Source organism: Perna viridis, chromosome 12 (assembly GCF_037379345.1).
Source record: "Perna viridis isolate PV_CMFRI_1.1 ecotype Kerala chromosome 12, ASM3737934v1, whole genome shotgun sequence".
NCBI lineage: Eukaryota > Metazoa > Mollusca > Bivalvia > Mytilida > Mytilidae > Perna > Perna viridis.
In genome coordinates, this window is record NC_142456.1 from 16,358,907 (window position 1) to 16,372,426 (window position 13,520).

General features: G+C 30.8%; 1 protein-coding gene across 1 annotated transcript; it reads right to left on the reverse strand.

The window, feature by feature from the left end:
• Positions 1-3,112: 3,112 nt before the first annotated feature.
• On the reverse strand, positions 3,113-10,641 carry LOC148601458 (uncharacterized). Its single transcript, XM_088555826.1, has 5 exons — positions 10,373-10,641; positions 8,714-8,840; positions 6,996-7,101; positions 6,575-6,711; positions 3,113-3,587 (listed from the first exon to the last, which is right to left on the reverse strand). Exons 1-5 carry the CDS (start codon positions 10,602-10,604, stop codon positions 3,338-3,340), a joined length of 852 nt encoding a protein of 283 aa, XP_088411952.1. The 5' UTR covers positions 10,605-10,641; the 3' UTR covers positions 3,113-3,337.
• Between the last annotated feature and the right edge of the window lie 2,879 nt (positions 10,642-13,520).

Below are 13,520 nucleotides of genomic sequence, written 5' to 3' on the forward strand. Positions count from 1 at the left end.
AATCATTTCAATCGCATCAATTTTCGTATTCTACTTAAATAATATGCAAGTCTTGGTAAGGTTGAGACAGCCCGTGAAACTAACTACTAGAATTAAGTTCATCAAAATATAATGGCGGTTTATCCCTAACTGGAGAAACGTATGCTTGTTTCGATTTTTGATGGAATTCCCAAACCATGTGTTAGAGTAAATAAACAATGCTCAGAATTATTTAACTGTAAAATGGGTGTACGGCATGGTGTGAATTTATCGCACATTTTATTTGATGTTTTTTTTAATAAATGATTTGGAAGAATTCTTTTTGTAACAGGAAATTCTAGGACTAAAAAGGATTGAAAGAGTAATCAAGGGAACCAAGGTTATAGCGGTAATCAAAAGAATGTAATCCTGGGACAAAGACCAGACATGGAAAACAGACATACACAACAAAGAACATAAAGTAACTAAAATCATACACACAAAGTAACAAAAGTAAATGAGCTACTCGGACTCCACTAAAAACTGGGAGTATGGACCAGGTGCACCGGTAGGGTAAGCGTCCTCTGCTTTTCTAGAAACACCCGCCGAGTTGTTCATAAAAAGTCAAGTCCGGGGTAGACAAACGAGAAAAGGAAAACTATGACACGTTGAATAAATCAGTTTTCATGGTGCTGATGGATACACCATAACGATCCACGAGTTCATGATGACAACCACAAAACTTCTGTAGTGATGACTTCAATCTTGTAGCAACAAATGTATATCCTTGAACATATAGCATTATATTTGATATTGTTTTTACTGTTGTATGCGGACGATACTATCATTGTAGCGGACAATGCAATAAAAATAAAGAAAATGCCAGTAGCATTTGAAGCCTATTGAATCAATGGAAGTTAACGGTTAATATTGAAAAAAAAAAACGAAGGTTGTTATTTTTTATTAAGAAACAAAGAAGAAATATCAAATTTACACACATGGGAAATGAGCTGAAAATTGTTGTTTCATATAATTATCTAGGTTTGTTTTTCAATTGTTATTGTAATTTTCATTTGTCTAAGGAAAAAAAAAACTTGTGGAACAAGCACAAAAGGCTATGTTTGCACTGAAAAAAAAACAAAGTAAGAAATATTTTAATACCAGTAGATGAAAATATTTGATTCTCTTATGGCTCCTATATTGTATACATCTGAAATATGGTGTTTTGGAAAATTGGATATTGTAGAAAAGTGCATTTGAAATATCGTACGAATGTAATGAATGTAAGGTCCTCGATACCAAGCAACATGGTTTATAACGAAATAGGAAGATATTTTAATTAGATTATGGCTAAGATTAAATGCCTTGTTTTTTTTTTGTTAAATAATTACACAGTGGTGATCAGAAATTATTAGGTATTCTATATAAAGTTTTGTACAATATTCAACGTAAGTGAGAAAATACTATTAAAATGGTCGAATTTTATATAAAAAAAAAAACTGCTAGCGAAGGTGGTTATAATCATCTATGGTCTGGTCAGTTATGTGTTTCTCATGTAGATGTGAAAGTTGTTTCAAAATCAAGATCTATTGATTGATTTTACAACCGACGGGGACCTAACGTTTTATAGGTTTAATCTGGTCTGGATCTGGTATGTCAGTTAACTGCTAGTAGTCCTTAGTTTGTACAGTTGTTTATTTATATTAAATTTCTGGTCTGGATCTGGTATGTCAGTTCACTGCTAGTAGTCCTTAGTTTGTAGAGTTGTTTATTTATATTAAATTTCTGGTCTGGATCTGGTATGTCAGTTCACTGCTAGTAGTCCTTAGTTTGTAAAGTTGTGTTATTTATATTAAGTTTCTGGTCTGGATCTGGTATGTCAGTTAACTGCTAGTAGTCCTTAGTTTGTACAATTGTGTTATTTATATTCAGTTTCTTTATTTCCATTGTAACAAGAAACTTTATTGTCTTGATTTTACACACCCATCGTATGATGAAAAATCAATCCCATTTCTTCCCAAACCAAATTTTGGTTATGTTATGTTCTTTGTTGTGTGTGTCTATTTTCCATGTCTGGTCTTTGTCCCCGAATTGTATTCTTTAGAATTCCGCTAGAATCTTGGTTCCCTTGATTACTCATTCCCATGCGGGGTTGAGAATCACAATACAACATACAATAAGGACACAACATATGTCATCCCAAAAACTGATTTAAAATATAGTGTTTTAATTTTTATGTAAAGACCCTATGGGGGAATCAATGTTAATACCAAAAATGCTATCGAGCTTTTCGTGCTTTTAGAATATTACCGTAAAACAAAGGGTGAGAGATACCCGCATTCATTCGTTACAAGTGCATCTGTATTTTAGCGTGATTTCCTTGTTTCGAGTCATCAAGAGGTAGATTGATCATTTCAATTAGACAGAATTTTGAAAGAGAAAAATATCAGATAGTTTTAAAAGAGACCGATTGTATTACTTTTGGTCGTTTTAGATATTTTAACTTTAAGCTGCCAGTTGAGACTGGCAGATGGAACAACATTCGCCTTGAAAATAGGCATTGTACTCTTTGTAACACATAGTCAATAGGTGATAAATATCATAATCTGTTCGTTTGTAAATTGATGTGATAAAAAAAAACTTACCATTGAAGTAAAACTCAAGATATTCTACATGTAACCCTTCTATTTTCAAAATATATGGCTTACTAACTTTTAATGTTAGATTTATTACAGGTTCGTGTTGTTTCCTTCGTAGACTAGAAAAGCTTTTGTAGTTTCTGTCATGTCATATGTTGTTTTGTTAAAGTTGTGCTTAATGATGTTAATTATTTGATATGTGCCTGAGATTTTCAATAAACTGTTTTGTTCTGTCCTATGCCATACTGCATTCAATTTAAGATTACTGCTTAGATATATTATGCGGTTCCGTATGATTTTGTGTAATTTTATTTGGTTTTTGAAATGTGTTATTCAGGTTTTTGATATTTAGTCTTTTCTCCTTTAATAAAGCTTAATAAATGTTGAAATACCTAAGAATATAGAATGAACAGAACTCGTGGGAAAACTTAGATTGGAATATAAACGCGGATAACTGACAAAGAAAAATATGCAAATAAACTAAAAATTACAAACAATAATATCAACAATTGTTAATGTCTATGTCTTTATTATTATTTTTTTATTAACATCATATTTTATTTTCTTCAGCGCGGAACGCACGACTTGTCCTAAATGACTAATGTAGATTGTTCTTTATGAAAGCATTTAATTACACATAATTATTATGTGTAGTTTCAGATATATTTAAAAAAAAACTTATTTTGTCACTCATAGTTTACTTCACAATTTAATCATTTTAATAAATATCAATTCTATACTTATTTACTATTTTTATCACTATCATAAGAACTATTTCTGTAAAGTTGTTGAATTCTATTTAAGTCTTTTGTTGCTTCCATTGCCACTTCTTTTTCTTTCAAGCGCTTTGACATGATCAAAGTTCTTATTACTGTTACTATAGCAACAATTGATACAGTTCCACCGAACACACCACCAAGAATATACGAAATCAATGATAGTTTTTGTTTCCATGAGAAATAGTCACAGTTGCCCTCCGCAAGAATATATCTGCAATGACAAAACTGCATTTGATAAAATACCAGGTATTACAGTAGATAATAAACTCTAAAACTGATTTTATTTTCGACTGAAAAATTGTGCTAATCATAGCGGATATTATTATGCGCAAATTGACTCATAAACTTTCATTAATCTTGTCCTAAAATGATTGTATCAAACATTAAGGAGGTAGATCTGTATGGTAAGGGATATAACTCTTGAAATCATTGATATGTTTGTATCATATACAATTTTACCAAAGCCTATCAAGCCTTCATTTGAAACAGAATGAAATCAGTCCAAGTTACTTTGATGCTTACATGAGATTGATGTAAAATGCTGAATACAAACATTCCAATGATTTGTAAGAGTTGTGTCACTTACCTTAAGTCTACCTCGATCCTTCAATACGATTTAATATGATATTACACGTATATGTTCATATAAAAATCATGCAAGAAGTCATATGGATCGAGAGTAGCAAAAAGGGAGCAATGGAGAATATTTCACAGTTTGCTTTAGCCTATTTTGCAAGTAATTCATATTGAAGCTACACAGGTGCCACAAGGATACATTTGTGATAATATAGTGCTCGATTTATAAGATAATCATATTGTAATTTACATTGGATTATCATATGATTATCATATAAAAATGTAGGCTTGGAAAAAAATACATTTGTGATAATCAGAGTTCGTGAAAAAAAACCAAATGATTATAATATGATAATCATTCAATAATCATTTATATACTGAAACATATGATTCTCCTTTATTCGAGAAAAAAAACATATGCTTATCATATTACTATCATAAGATAATAATGCGATATTCATTTGATTCCATATATCATTTTCCGATTTTTGCAGTTATAAAATTTTTAGAATTCATGATACATCAAGGAATTCATTCCTTGTAGTGCGCATGGTAGAACTTCTTGGAGCTGAATTTACCTTGCTATTTCTATACTTTTGGATTTAAAAGTATCTTGTATACAATTTTTGGGGATTTAGATTTTCCTTTTATTTTATTTTAATGCCGCTGAGAAGAGGTTTCTCTTTAAAAAACGTATACAGCATATCGAAATTTGTCATATTATTTAAATGATTGGTACTTTTGTATTTTGAAGACTGAAACATATGATTACATGTATCATATCAATGACATGCTCGATTCATATGATATTCTTATGGCGCAAATTATAATATTCACTTTAGTGGCACGTCTGGCTAAGTCAAACATTTTTGCGTCATATGAAAATAACATTCTTAACATCAAGACGAATGTCTCTGGCTAACTACTACATGACCACTTTTATAATTGAATCACCAAATCTTCATTTTGCGTGATGTTTACAAAGACTATAGAAATTAGACGCTTACCCTACCGGTGCACTTGGTCCATGCTCCCAGTTTTTAGTGGAGTCAGAGTTACTCATTTACTTTTGTTACTTTGTATGTATGATTTTAGTTACTTTATGTTCTTTGTTGTGTATGTCTGTTTTCCATGTCTGGTCTTTGTCCCAGGATTACATTCTTTTGATTACCGCTATAACCTTGGTTCCCTTGATTATTCTTCAACAATTGTTGTAAAAAAGTGAAATGATTCCATAATGGATGTTCAAAAAACGTTTTTGTTATTTGGGCGGCTAATTAGTGTTGGTTTTTCGAACTTTTCAATTCCTTTCAAACATTGTTTTCTTGGTCTTTTTAAGAATACAGTCATAAAAAGGAAGCTTGAATTCAAGTTTTATTCTATATTCGTAATTTGTATATACGTCTAGTGGAAAGGTGTTCTCCTTATAAGATTACCCTGACATTTTGTTCCTTTTCTCATTAACTATAAAGAAATATGTTTACTTAAAGAAACAAATAAACACGCATTTTCAAAAATTTATTTCTAGACGGGTATTATTATCATTATATGCAATGTTGATATTTTCGCAATTAAACAAATAATTTAATTTAAATTAAACAAAACCACAACATCAACTAAAACATTGGAAACTAATAGTCACAAGTGTCAAGAGAAATATAAAAAAGAAAAATGTGTTAAGAGAAATATAAAAAGTCACAAGTGTCAAGAAAAATATAAAAGGTCACAAGTATCAAGAGAAATATAAAAAGTCACAAGTGTCAAGAAAAATATAAAAGGTCACAAGTATCAAGAGAAATATAAAAAGTCAAAACTGTCAAGAGAAATTTAAAAACAAAAACAATATTCTGGACGTAACACACTTATCTTAGATAAAACTTGACGTTTGTTTTTGATTGAAATCATAATGTATTTGAAAAATAATCAAGAGGTAACTGAAATTAAGTAAATACAATAATATTTTATCAGAGGTCTATCTCATAAATGAGTATAACGATATATTTTGAGCTGCTGTCTTTGTAAGTATCATGCAAAATCTGAAAAAATATGATACACCCCCAAAAGACTACATGTTTTTATTTTTACAAAAAGTTGTTTTTATGGATCTTCATTATGAAATGTGTAATTATTCATTTCAATCTGCCTGCTCTTAGGAGATAATCAACATTGAAAATCCAATAGATTCTATTGTATTTGAGTGTCATTTACAGAGTTATCTCCCTTAATTTTGAAATATACAGCGCATTCTATATAATTTTCATCTCCTAAGAACAACGGTTGTAAGATATACCGAATGTTAAACGAAATATCAAAAATAAAAATATGTAGGCTTTTCACCCATTTTGCACGATTCTTAGCTGGAGTGTTACTTAATGTAATCGAACGATGCTGATTCACGCACAGTTACAATTACACCATAAGTAAGTATATAATAAAATCTGAATCTGAACTCGGTAATTACGCTGTAATGGTAAGAATATAAAAATATCCACTAAAATGTCCCTAAAAAGAAGAGAGTGAAAAATCTAAAGATAAATATGCAAACGGACATTCATATTAAATTAATTACATGGGCCAGTTTGCAGTACAAGTTTTTAATCAAGTAGAACCATTATAACTTACTTGTAATTTTTTAAGAGTGTATATATTGCATTGTAGTATTTGCCATCGTCCACCAGTGGTTGTATTTGTCCATTAACTACATCGATACATTCATTTGTTAGATATTTATTGCTTGAATTGCCAACTGATGTATATATCTGAAATAGATGGAATTCATTTTGAAAATTTATCGGAGTTTAACATAAAAGGTAATTTTTGTTCAAACTTTGCACTTGCTCTATTCAATTGTTTGAAGTATATCGTATTGTAAAAGAATGTAAATCCAAGTAATATGTCTGTCCTTCTGTTGGCATATTAAATAAAAAAAAAATACCTAAAGCCGATTTGATTTGTACATTTATATCACAGTCACACAAAAATAATTTATTATCTGTAAAATGTTGCAATATAACGTTTATATACATCATTAAATTGATTATACTATTTTGTCAGCTGTTGACACAACCACTAAGATATTATTTCCACAAGTTTGGTTGGAATACCATTTCAATCGCCATAAATTTACTGACTCTTTAATTAGTGACTTCCTACAAAACAAAAGAAGGTTTATAAATCGACAGTTTCATTAAATTATTACAACGAAAATGCATTATTGTCAACGGTCTTTCATTTTTACTGATAAATTCGAGGCTTATTGCAAAATTTTAAATTTCAGTATTAAGGTCGAACAATAAATTTTACATCTAATTGTGAGAATGTCTAATAGATTTTGTAAACTTTTTTTCTCGTTCTTATAACAGATTAATCGGACTAACTTGATTGTGCTTTTCTGGATGTAGTAGTATGTTTTATAGTAAATTATGTTGGTTCTATATATGTATGATGACAAGGATTGTGAAATGTCAGGAAATCATTGCATTATATTAACACTTATTGTAAGTTCAAACTTATTGATTTTTTAAATGTAATTTCAAATAACAATTAATACTTTATATCATTCTACAGGTAACTTTGTTTTAATTTTCAGGTTTCAAAGCTTTCATCGGTTGAAACCGCATTCTCCACCCGAACATGACCTGAAGCGAGCAGGGTATGCATATTTAGGTCCCTGGTTTTAGTGAGTGCAAGTTTTACTTCCGCCATGAGAGACTTTGTTTGTCTCTTTTGTTTTGTCCATGAATTAATACTCTTGCACCATATTATTAACTAATTCAAAAAAGGGTCATTCATATAAAAACCTGACCTGACCAAAATCCACCAAAAATAACAGCTAGAAATATTTCATATTTTAGAAATCACTTTCATTTTTTCCTGTTTATGACGAATTCATCACAATAAAGCAGTGCAGAGTAAGTTACTCGCGAATCCTATTATATCATTTCGAAGTGTTGAAAAATAAAGAAAGGTTGATAACGTCACTATCACATAGCAGTATTATGTATAGATATTATGATACTTCTAAAATTAAACTGTACGACTTTGTTTTCCCGAAAAAAATGTGTACTGCAATACTGCAATCAAAAATCTGTTGCCCGACCTTTGACCTGTAGCAGTAAAACAAACATTGTAGTATAGTATTTTTGTTTAAAGTTTAGCTCCTTCGCTGAGCTATTCGACTTTAGACAGCCATATTTGACCGAAGTCGAGGTCCAATTTGGCAACCAGAAGACCAATAACTTAAATAATATTGAAAATCCTACACAGTTATACATTTATTGGTTAAGCAGTCTACTACTGCGTTTTATTAAGCAAATCAGATGATAAAAAAGTTTCTTTTCATTCATATTTCATCACCTATGACACCGATTTTTAAAATGTGAAAATCTCAAAATTAATTAATTCACGCGTAAAGAAAGAATAATCAAGGGAACCAATATTCTAGGTTAAATCAAAAGAATGTAATCCATGGAAAAGACCAGATAGAAAAATAGACACAAACAACAAAGAAAAAAAAATACAAAACAAAAATAAAAATAAACTGTACAAGGCAACAAAAGTAAATGAGCAAGTCGGACTCCAGTCGGGGCACCGGTAGGGTTAACGTGAACAGCAGCTAATTTTGGACGGGTCAGAACCAGATCAATACGGACATTGAACGTGTAATTTTTGACGATGTACATTTTACGATGCATTGAAAGTTTTATCGTATTGAACCTTATACCATACTGGTGTATAAAAAAAAAGCTTAATTCATCTTACGTTAAACGACTTGTCATTGATTTCACCACGGCCAGGCCTATATGGAAACCTTCCTTTTCTGTACATCTTGAACAGTCACATTTTCCTGACGTTTGAACAGACAGTATTAAGCTGTCAAATTTATCCCCTATAAAAAGAATGCTGACATGTTGATAAACTAAAAATATAGCCATTTATTCATGGAAAATTAGAATAAAAGAAGAGATTGGTTTGTAAGTTTGTAATCACTGCTATCTATCCGAGGAGGAATTCATACCTGTTAATAAAATATGAAATCGTTGTTACTAGTGAGCATTTATCAAATGGATACTTCCTGACAGATGTTCTATGGCAGACATGGGTACGTTAGTTGTCGACTTACTAATACATTACACTACGTAGCGTAGAATGCAAACGAGAATCAGTTTAAGAAATGGCATTGAACTGATTAGAATAAGGAAATAAAATGAATGATGTACAAGGCTACACAAAGGTACAATAACAGTAAAACAAAACAACCAAAAAACAAAACAAAAACAAACAAAAACAAACAAATACAAAAAAAACCCAAAAAAAACTTTAAAAAATTCATCGTCCACGAGGTGTCCTCATGTGCATAAATAGTATGCAAAGAAGACAATAATATACTTGGTCATCTGATCGAAAATGAGATAAAATTGAATTCATTCAAATCTTTATCGTCTTTGATATGAACTTACGATAAATGCTATTGTCCTCATATTAAAGGTAACTATGATACTGAACAAATCAGTAATGTCAATAATCTTAATGAAATACCTATCTCAGCAAAGATTACTATTGTGACCGGCGGTTGCTACATATATTTCCTCGATTCCTTTAAGCTTATTTCGCTATGGAAGTATTTATTACTATTATTTCTCTCTGTAAAGACTTGCTGTTTAAGTGTGATTGCAAATATGTGAAATGCAACCTTCAACTTTATAACAAGAGATTATTTTTCTTCAGATAGGTTTTGACATACGGACTGTTTATCTAATAAGATATCAAAACAAACAAACATGTGGGATCCAATACCTCAAAATAAAGGTAAATGACAATGTAAAAATAGTGAAATCTCTCTCTCTCTCTCTCTCTCTCTCTTTCTCTCTCTCTCTCTCTCTCACACACACACACACACACACACACACAGAGACACACAGACAGAAAGAGAGAGAAGCTATATCAAATACACTAAAAATGAATAAAGAAGAAAATGATAGAAAATTCGAGAGATGCCCTGTATGCACTCCAGACAACCCGTTAAACATTTGCTTTTTATCTAAATGTACTTTATAACCCACTGCAGGTGTTTATCATGAAACCAAATCGTTTTCCGTCGATGTACTGATGCGTCACGAATAAAATCAGCAGATACATACATGTTTTGGTTCCTCTGTTTTAATAAAAAAAAAAGTCCTCATCAACGAAACTCTTCTAGATATAACTTAAAGCTTGAGAAAATGTGATAGTTACAATGGCAAAACTTTTCTACTGATGTCAGAGGTTTGATTGGTATATTTTGCTAATTGAATTCGGTCTTGTTTGTTTTCCATATGTCTTTTTTATATTGTTCGTTGTTTCTTCTAAGTGATTTACGCTTCATTGTTGCCTCCCGTATTTAATCTCTTGATTCCGCTTTAGTTATCGTTCATAACTTACCTTCGGTTTTAGAAAGCACATGGTTCGGATCGCAAACCCACGATTTCTTACAATACCTTCCACACTTATTCACATTTATTTGTGGATTTGGAAAAATATCTTTAGTCCATTTAACATTCTCTGGTCTTGTTGAATTACACTTTGGGCTTGTAGGTAAATTATACCCAATTTTCACATTATCCAGCAAAACTAAAAAGGTCAGGTAAAAGGAAAGATTCAAATACGTTTTCATATCAACTAGAGTGTTGTTATCTCAACATTTTTACAGGTTTGATAAACATATTGACATTTTAAGCAGATGTCTTTGTAAGAATCATGCAAAATCTGAAAAATACAGCTACTCCCCCCCAAAAGGCTACATGTTTTTATTTTTGTAATTAATTTATTTCATGGGTGTATATTTTGAAATGTGTAATTATTCATTCCAATCTTTATGCTCTTTGGGGATAATCAAGATTGAAAATCCAATAGATTCTATTGTATTTGAGGGTCATGTATGGAATTATTTCTCTTAATTTTGAAATATACACTGTATTCTATTTTTATCTCCTAAGAGCACGGGTTACATGAAAAAAACCGAATATTAATTTCTGTTTAGGATGAAAATTCAAACAAAATATCAAAAATAAAAAATATATAGGCTTTTCACCCATGAATTACATTTTGCATGATTTTTAGCTTGAATGCTACTTAAAATAATTATGAAGGTCTAACAAGGAACGTACCAACGTTTATAGGTTAATGCGGTGTTTTATCTCGACTAGAAACCGTAAATTCAACATATGGATTAAATGTCTACAATTATTGACAAACATATTTTTTTTAATCTCTTAAATCTATTTATTACTTAACAGTCATCGATTTGTTACTACTTGCAATTCAACCATCGAAAGGTCTTACAACAAAAATGTTCAGAAAGTTGCCTTCTTTGAAAAAAATAAATAGAACAATGCTGCCAACTTTTTTTATCCACCTGCTCCTTCAAAATAACATTTTTGGTATATGGAGTAGATTTTTAAATGACTAACACGTTACATGAATACTTCTATTCAGAAAAAAAACATTTTGATTACACTGTCTATAAATTTGTTATAGGCAAACGACAAATATCCAATAAACCTTTTTTCATATTCCCAACTTTGACTTTTTCCCCCAATGAGCCACCGCCAACGAGGTTGTCGGGTTTTGGTAGGTTACGTCCCTAAAATGGCTTGCATTTCGTAAATATGAAAAAAAAACTTTTGCAATGGTTTTAATACCGGTAATTTAAACAAAGTTAGATCTGAATTTGAAATAAACTATGTAATATTATCAAACAAGTCGTAATTTGTATTTGTACATTGATTACATCCAAACGCCAGAGTACTGACCTTTAGTGACCGCAAAACAAACCACCGAGATATCGTATTCAATGTCAAAAATTTCTATACGCTGGCAACAATACCTTACTAGGTTTCAAAGTAATACAGCCTAATGATTAACTTTGAACCTGACTTTAGCTCTTTAGTAGTACGCTGCTTTTCTGAGTACGTATTATTGTATTATTATATTATATTTATTATATTTATGTTATTACGAAAATTATCGAACTGATAAACTGAAAGCAATAAAAAAATATAATACATGTATATCAAATGGCAATATTAATGCAAACAAACGCAATAGTTCTGAATTTGCTGTAGGAATGAAGGGTAATAGCAAAATTACCGAACGGAAAAAAATCTAGGCAGTAGTGAAAAGGAATAGTAACAGAAAAGTTCGTATAGCTAATGGAATTATAAGGGTAAAAACCGGAATGTTGGAAACCACCGCAATATTTCTGATTTGGTACAGGCATTTTCAAAATGAAAGGTCGGTTAAATCTGATTTTAAAGAGCGCTAATTATAAACCTCTCGCTTCCATTACGGTTAATGACTTTCGGAGTATTTCAACTCAAATAGGCAGCATATAATTGCCACCAGTCAAAATTGGTAAAATAGTCAACATAGTACAGAAAATATGACCAAAATAACTGAAAATAAAAAGAACTAAATATAATAAAGATTAAGTAATTCCAAGACACGAGCTTCAAATTAAGTCTTGAACTTTGTGGAAAAGACGCGTAAAATATGAAATAATCATGTAAAAGTAAGAATGAAAAATCATCAACTCTAATCTGTTTGTCAGAAACATCATACTTTTTAATAAGATATAGATATGAGAAATAAAACTTTATTGGCAGCGTATGAGACCTATTTTCTGCAGGAAACCTGATATATTACATCTCAAGTAAGGGAAATTTATAATTTTAAAATCAAAATCGTTTGTTTTGTGCTGAGATGAGTACTGTCGACTAATTCGTAGTGAAGGTATAAACATGATGCAAAAAAAGCTGTTTCGTAGTCAAATTAATTTCTAGTTTTGGAGGAAAAACAAACAGATGCCATTCTCCAAATTTATGATTATTAATAGAGAGGCCATATTCAATATATGGATATGTTAAATTAAAGGATTTGGCCTTTTTAACCTTTTTGTCTTTCACAAGATTTTGGAAGAACTTCGATTTATAAGAATAATTAAACATATCGTCTAGGAGAGGGGCACACTTAGTGACCATTGGAATGTCAATGCTGAAAAAATGTACATCCAAAAGTGAAAAAAAAATGCCGTCGAGGAAGATTTCATCCTTGTTGGATGCACTGCGATTGTATGCATGATTACCCAACTATCTTTGGTTTCTAGCTCTTTTATTGAGCGTTTGTAGTAATGGAACTTACATACAAAAACAATGTTGTTACAGTCTTTATCAACAGGGACAAAAACTTATTTCTCATAAAGAGAGGAGATACATTTTAGTTTCTACGTCCTTCAATACATACTGATTTAGGTCGATCATTCTTGCTGTGTTTGAGATTTTGAATGTGACGTTGTACCATAGATCCAAATGATTTTACAGATTCTAACAATGAGTCAAGTTCTGGTTCATGTTCTTTCTCTTTATTAAGTTACTAGCTTTCATACTATTCAACTGCTTCCATTATTGTTTTTAATTTATGGTACTAGTTTACTTGTGGTGAACAATGAAAATGAAGCAAGAAGTTGATATTGGACGCAACAAAAATGGTTTAAAACATATACCTCTTCTACATAAAAAGCCAGATACCAAAT

Excerpts from the sequence above, each read along its gene's own strand:
- LOC148601458 (XM_088555826.1), bottom strand. The coding sequence starts at position 10,604 with ATGAAAACGTATTTGAATCTTTCCTTTTACCTGACCTTTTTAGTTTTG. Across the intron at positions 7,102-8,713 it reads TCAATGACAAGTCGTTTAAC|GAAGTCACTAATTAAAGAGT; the intron begins GTAAGATGAATT and ends TTTGTTTTGTAG. Across the intron at positions 3,588-6,574 it reads ACACTCTTAAAAAATTACAA|ATATATTCTTGCGGAGGGCA; the intron begins GTAAGTTATAAT and ends TTGTCATTGCAG.